This window comes from Neolamprologus brichardi, unplaced genomic scaffold (assembly GCF_056152115.1).
Source record: "Neolamprologus brichardi isolate AB-2024 unplaced genomic scaffold, ASM5615211v1 NODE_ptg000008l+_length_2720982_cov_1, whole genome shotgun sequence".
Lineage (NCBI taxonomy): Eukaryota > Metazoa > Chordata > Actinopteri > Cichliformes > Cichlidae > Neolamprologus > Neolamprologus brichardi.
In genome coordinates, this window is record NW_028270135.1 from 2,658,106 (window position 1) to 2,665,402 (window position 7,297).

General features: G+C 38.7%; 1 protein-coding gene across 3 annotated transcripts; it reads left to right on the plus strand.

Moving 5' to 3' along the window:
- Window positions 1-531: 531 nt before the first annotated feature.
- On the plus strand, window positions 532-7,060 carry LOC148094784 (uncharacterized). Of its 3 annotated transcripts, XM_087837138.1 has the most exons (11): window positions 532-652; window positions 4,012-4,098; window positions 4,441-4,581; window positions 4,702-4,841; window positions 4,958-5,094; window positions 5,200-5,293; window positions 5,431-5,530; window positions 5,648-5,907; window positions 5,998-6,184; window positions 6,345-6,472; window positions 6,555-7,060. In XM_087837138.1, exons 1-11 carry the CDS (start codon window positions 532-534, stop codon window positions 6,870-6,872), a joined length of 1,713 nt encoding a protein of 570 aa, XP_087693264.1. In that variant the 3' UTR covers window positions 6,873-7,060. The 3 variants fall into 3 exon arrangements, with proteins under 3 accessions (XP_087693264.1, XP_087693263.1, XP_087693265.1); XM_087837137.1 differs by having other exon boundaries at window positions 5,648-6,184; XM_087837139.1 differs by lacking the exons at window positions 532-652; window positions 4,012-4,098; window positions 4,441-4,581 and having other exon boundaries at window positions 4,782-4,837.
- The last annotated feature ends 237 nt before the right edge of the window (window positions 7,061-7,297 follow it).

Here is a 7,297-nt window from a genome sequence, read left to right on the forward strand (position 1 = left end):
CAAAAATACTCCCCCCTCTGAGGCAAAACGTGAGTCCACTGGATCCATGCTGGTCGCGTCGTTCTGTCAGGGCTCTGTGTGCGGGCAGGCGGAGGTGAGGATCCAAATGCAGGACTCATGGAGAATGAATTGCAAAACTAAAAAACACAGTTTTATTGCTGGTGATGAACAAAACATGAACTTAATAATGAACGCTGAGAACAGAAACACATAGGCTCAATCTGAGGGTATGACACAACCCTGACACAAAGAAACACTGGGCTTAAATACACTGAGGAAGGAAGGAACTGAAACATAGATTTATAATAATAATCAAAACAGGATAACTAAAGAATCAGAACATAATGGCCTGTATTTGTGTAGCGCTTTACTAGTCCCTAAGGACCCCAAAGTGCTTTATATGTTCAGTCATCCACCCATTCACACACACACAGTAAATTTCCCAGTGTTAAATCAGCAGTGTTAAAGTGTATTTACTCTAATAGAGTCATTATAACAACAGCTGGAGCAAAACGCCCCCCAGTGTGGGTGATGATTCCTGGAGTTAAAAGAGGCAGTGTCAACGTTACTCTAGAAAGCTCCTCCCACCACAGACTCGTTTTCAAACCAAGAGGATTTTTCAGGACGCCATTTTCTTCACATCAGTTGCAGGGTAAGTTGTTCATATTTACTTATTAAACCAACAATTCGACATTTTAAGCACAGGTAGCACGTTAAAATAAGGTTACATTCCTTTTGTCCATGTTTATTATATATTTCATTTTGTACCAGAAGCAAATGTGACACTGTCTGTATGCTAATGTAAGGTTGTTAATTAGCTAAAAAAAAGTTGACTGATATCAGTGTTGGACTGTAAGGCTTGTTATCAAAATTTATTTCAGTGTGTAGTGGTGATTGTGTTGTGTTCTAGCATGTTCGAAATTCCATTAAATTAAACCCTCCATGTGTTGGGATTTACATCTTAACATTAGCTAGCTAACTAGCATTTTGGCTAACCTCAGTGCTTGGGCAATTCGCTAGTTATCGTTAAATTTTAAATTACATAATCCAAGCATTAACTAATTAAAGGTTTACACTAAATGTTACATTTTTATTTTTTTGATACCTATGTACCAGATGTAGAGGTCGTTTTCAGTAAGGTTATTGTCTTATTTTAACTCGGCTGTCTTCAGCGATTTTACAGTTACAGGTAGGGTTGCCAACTCCCTGAGAAATAAATAAGGGACACCTTGTGGCCAGGGCCAGTGTTGCCAACTCCTCAGTAAGGAAAATCGCTATTGGTTGTCCTAAAAGTCGCTAGAAGTCGCTAAATGACGTCATCACCTAATTTGCATAATTGGTCATGCTAATGTAATTGTAATCTATGTTGTTGGAGAGAGAAATAACATCGTGGACGAGACATAAAGTGAGTAAAAAACGTCCTAAATGCATTTAGAATTTATTTAGAACTACAAATTAAATTTCTTTTAGCAATTATTGTTTTTTGTAATGTCTTTCACGTCTTTTTTAGCGACTTTTTTTAGAAAAAAAGTCGCTAGGGGGTCTGAAAACTCGCTAAATATAGCGACAAAGTCGCTAAGTTGGCAACACTGGCCAGGGCCGGGCGAACCAGTTGTCTTCACCCTTCCCAGTGTGGTGAATTTTTTAGCTCTTTTTTTGTGTGTGAAATTATTTTTTAACCATTTGACTTGAATTTGATTTAAGTAGATGCATATTCTTTGTGATATCAACACATGGGAAACAAAAATAATTTAGCCATTTATTTTTAGCTCAAAATGACAACATTAACACAATAAAACAGGTCTTTCTTAAACAGAAGCCTGTCATGCTTAACTTTTGAGAATCAAAGTAAATCTTTCTTTAAAAGAACTTAAAATTATATAAATTAATAGAAAACAATAGAAAGAAAAATATTCTTGTAACAGTGCACATTTAGTGCATTTAGTGCAATTGGCTTCAGTAGAGGCATTATTTCAGCTTTTGCTCCCGTTTGTAAACCCACTTGTTCCCATGATTACGCATCATAACTCATCATCATTATTCATCTATGTATTACTTTTATGTGTTGGTATTACTCATCTATTTGTTGTAATCATCTATCCTTGCAGTTGTTTATTACACAAAATAAATTATATTATCACACTTCTGGCCACATAGCGCTGATATTCACTGCACATGCCCATTTTAACCTTAACCAGAGGGTTTAAAAACAAACAAACCAGTGTTTACATACCATATCTGCTTCTGCCGTGGCCTGGTGGACAAAAATTGGTTAAGGGTTCCCCGAGCTTTCACGCCCCTCATGTTCTTCATGTGCCCACCATTAGAAGCATGCCTATGGAAAAAGTGCGCCGGGACACAATGCAGTGCGCTTTATAGGTGTTATCGTGCACTTTTCCAGCCAGTTTTCCTTTTCCCATTCTTCCCTGTAATTTTGCAGTCTTTTTTTCTTTCTCTGAGAGGAACAAACATTGCTGGTCTAATGCTGGGCTCACACTGTGCGATTTGTGGCCCATTTTGAGCCGATTTTTGAGTCGTGCGACCGTTTTGGCGATCGGCCCGATTTTGGCCTTCATCGTGCATCGTGTAGTATAGGTGGGGTAACAAGAAGCGATTAACACCTCACGACCAGCTCCCGATCATCAATCGCTCGTGAGGGTGTCACCGCAGCCGCTCACACTGCTCACACGCAAACGTCGGTGAAAAGACGGAGCAGCACGGCTGTGCAGCGTGTGATCTGGACACAAGCGATGGAGGCACAACTTGTAGAACTTTGGAAAGCTCATCCGAGCCTTTTCGATGTGGCATCACCAAATTATCACGACCACAACAACCGTGAAAATAGTTGGATTTACATTGCTGCTCAATCACAGCTGCCTGATCATGTTTTTCATTAGCAATTTATCAAAGTTGATGGTGGTGTGTGTTTGTGTGAGTAAAAGACAGAGAGGGAGAGCAAGCGACAGATTTTCTGTTATAACCTTCATTTTATGGAGGCACAGTGTGAGCACTCAGGTCGCATCAGAGCATCGGGCGGTATAGTGTCAGACCTGCATCGTGACCTACGAACTTATAACCCATGCGAGTCAATCGTGCAGTTTGAAAATCGCACAGTGTTTGCCCAGCTTCAGGTGTACTGTCGTCTGAGACTTGCACCGCAGTGTCGGCGTTTGTTTCCCTGTTGGCCATGCTTTTTGTTGTGGTCATCTGTTGTCTTCCGGTATTTTCTCCGCAAGCGACCTTTCCTCAACCAATGAGATGAGCGGTAATCTGAATTGTCATACTCGAATTGTCATAAGTGTGCTGTCAGCTCATTGGTCACAAAGCAGGAGCGGGGCTGGGAATTATGTTTTCAAACAAAGCGTTAATTACATTAAAACTTATAGACTACTTTTGATTCTCACTGTATTACGGGACAAAGTGCGTCCCTTATTAGCTCAATACGGGACGTGTACTTTTGTTTCTAAATACGGGACGATTCCGTTTTTTAAGGGACGGTTGGCAACCCTAGTTACAGGAGTACAACCAGCAGGTGTTATAAGCTTGATAAAGTATCCAAAATGGTCCAGGATTCCGTTTTTAATGCTTGTTTTTAGTAGGTTGAATTTAAGATGACAGCGTTTGTATTTATTGTGAGTTGATGGTATTGACAAAAGTTACCCCGCTCCTTTTTCCATTTTGGTTACCAGACTGTTCAGTATGTTACCTAATGATGACAAAATACTGACTCCCTAGTGCTAAGTTAGATCAGACAAATTGTAAAAAGTAGTAGTAATTATTTTAGTTTTGTATTGAGGATTATATCTCTTGTAAATGAAATACTCATTTAGTAAAGGGCTAAAAACTACCGCCAAAGAGCTGAAACACCTTGTTACACTGACATAAAAGTAACATACAGTAAGAAATAACATTGCAAGGCTATTTTGCTGGTATTTATTGGACTTTTTTAATATTCACATTTTCTGTTTACTGTAGTTCAATGAAGAGCACTGACTATAAGTCTGTCTACAGGAAGCATGCTGCTTAAAGCAAAACTCGGAGGTGTGCAGAAATTTGTTAGAGTATCTGAGCCAAGCCTTAAGGAGTTTTTGATTGCCGGTAAGAAACCAACATTGTATAAAAAAGGTGTACAGGGAGCTTTAAGTTCTTCTTGTTATTTAGTCTCTTCAAACTGCATTTTATGATTAATTGAAAATGATCTGTGTTTTGGAAGCATCTTAGTTATGAATGTATATTTAGTGGGGAAAAAACTGCATAATGTGAGTGTCACCCATTTTAATCTACCACTTATCAAGCATGTTAGTGGCGCTTAATAATTTAGCTTTTATTTATCTGACTCACTTTTGAAGAAGTATCTTGAAATGATCTTCATTTTAAGCTACAAAACATTAGATGTCATGTAATCTTTTTGTTTACACAAAGTTGTGTGCTTGTTTCCAGCATTTGCAAAGTTTGGTGTGCCAGCCGTAACAGAAGGAGTGAAAGTTTTTGATAGTTCAGGGACTGAGTTGGATGAGGATGTATTTGAGGATATAGTAACAGATCCCTCAACCGGAGTACTAACCATCAAATATGAAACAGGTTTGTTTGAGTGATGTGTGTTTCATTGGATGTCATTTTTGTGTGTGTCATTATTACATTGTTTATTCAAAGAGTGTATAAAATTAGACTAAACTGATTTGTTTTGCTCCTATTCTTGAGGTCTGGAAACATCTGTTGCAGAAGTGTCTCCTGAGCGGTTCCAGTTATCATCGCCACATTCATCAGATTCACAGGATACTGTCATCCTTTCAGACAGCCCTTTGAGGAAACGTCAGAAGCTGGATGCAGAAGCTAAGCAAGTAAGAGTTAACAGATTTCCACATTCTTCTAATAGTGTCTTTTTTGTTTGTAGTTTAAGTGTTCTGAACTGTAGTGGTTATATCAACATGTAGAATGTTTTTATTGTTTTTTCCAGTTGGTGGAATCCATTCTCACCAGCAAACCTGGTGGAGAACGTATAATAAATGAGTACAATCGGACCAAGTCCCTGGTGGATGAAACCAGAAGAAAAATGGTCAACATACTGGTAGCTGACATGACAGAAAAAAATGGGTAATTTATTTCTGGCCCTGTGATTTTTACTATCATTTTCAAATTATTTTAAATCTCTATTAATTCCAGGGAAGCTGACTAGTTCTTTTCCTTTTGATCTTGCAGTACATCACCACCACGGCAGGTGAAAGAAATGTATGCCAGAGGAATTGTAACCTTTTTCCCTTACCTCAGTGACCCATACTCAAAAAATGGCTATGTAAGTAGCTAACAGTAATAACTGATACAACTAAAATCAAAATTTTTAAATCCTGCCAAAATGTCCTTATCAACTGTTCATGGTTACATAACTTACTGATAAATTAAACAAATTGTCTGTATATGTCCCTCTCCAAGGAACATTATTATGATGGCGAGAGTGGCACTGGGTACTTGGCCTGGAGGATTAAAACCATACAGAGATGCACTGCTAAAGAGAGGCGATTATCATCTGGAGGTAACATTTATAATTAAGTGGAAACATATAATACAGTTCCAAATTGTGGTTCTGTATTAATAATGGTTATTAAATGTTATTATTAGTTTTGGTAAAGTTGTATTTCATATTGTCTAGCACCAGGAGATGGATCATCGGGTGAAGACCAGTGTGGTGGACCAACTGTCAGACGAGAGTTGCAGTTTGTTACAGAGAACGTGCTGAGTGAGGATGAGTGTAAGGAAGCAATCTCTCTGATGAAACATTCAGCTGATGAAGACACAGTCAAGAAGAAGATGAAGTTGACATTTGTTTATCGACACAACATGGTCCTTGACCCCCTGCTGTCAAGCAACATACTGTCTGTTTTTCCACGTTTCAAAGATATCAAAGGCTTGGTGAATATTTTTCATTACATTGACAATGTAAACACATTTTATTTTTTGCAGATAGCAGATATAATTCTCTATTCTCTATCCCTGTTACAGATCGAACAGGATTTTGTACTGATGTTTGGTGAGGATGTATCAGGCAGGTTGCTGGAGAGGTGGCCAACAACATTCAAAAGAAAGATTATCCAACAAGGCAGAAAGCTTCCTTCTACCAGTGACCTGGAAGAACTCTTGCTGGCAGCTGACTCTCCTGAGGATGCCACTGAAGTTAATGCTGACATTGGTGAGCTGTTATTTCTTAGCACATTCACAGCATATATAATGTTTGTCACAGAACAGCTGTCCTTTTGTATTTTGGGTCTACTCAAACATTTTGTCAATGCATTGAAATTTGTTATTGATGATGATGATTCAACTTTATTAAAAACAAATATTTTTTTCAGGCTGGGACAGTGACCTCTCAGCGATTCTATTGCTATTACATCTGATTCCACCATCTGGTCAGGGTCAGAAGAGACCAGGAAAGGTGTCAGCTTCTCAAGCAGAAAGGCATCTTGTGGTCTTCAAGAAGGTTTGTTTCTTTTCTATTTGGTATGAATTACCAGTTTAAGAAACACTTGATTCTTATTGCCTGTCTGTATTTGTCTTTTCAGACTGAAACAAATATCCAAGAGCATCTTGATGCCATCACTACCAGCACTCAACCCTACCTCCTGGCTGTTGGGGTGAAAAAGAATGACATCCACCAGTTCTTCATTATTCTTGACAAGAATGCCATACCATGCAAGTCTACCTCTTCACTTGGTGCTTTTGATGAACTGTTTAAAGCACATTTTGTGTTTGGCACATCTTACAACACCATGCTTCACAACATGTACACGTTCATCCAAACCACTGTGTACAATATAGATGTTGGCAAAGTCAAAGAAAGTCCCAGAGTTGCTGAAATAAGGGCAAGGTTGCTTCATTAGGGCTTGAAGGTTAATTCTCCATCATGAAGTGTTTTGTCTGTCAGGCTGAGTTTACTGGTTCAAACATGCTTGTTAGGCATTTACGGTTAGTCCATGGTTACTTACCTGGAAGAAATCTTCGCCTTAAATGTGCCCAGCGTGACTGTGGCTGTGTGTTTGGCACTTTTTCAGGTTTTAGAAAACATTTAAATACCAAACACCTTAACTATTTCGACCAACAGGCTGACACTGATGTTAATTTACGGCCTGATGTGGCAGTTAAAGAAGTTAGCACTACAGGGGAGGTGGTGTCAACTAATGTAGAAGAAACACCCACAACATCTGAAATGTTGAAAAGTTGAAATAAGAGCACTTTGGATATGTGTGCCTCTACTGTTGCACAGCTCAGGGCAGCTAGATTAAGCCAATCTACTGTGAATAGTTTT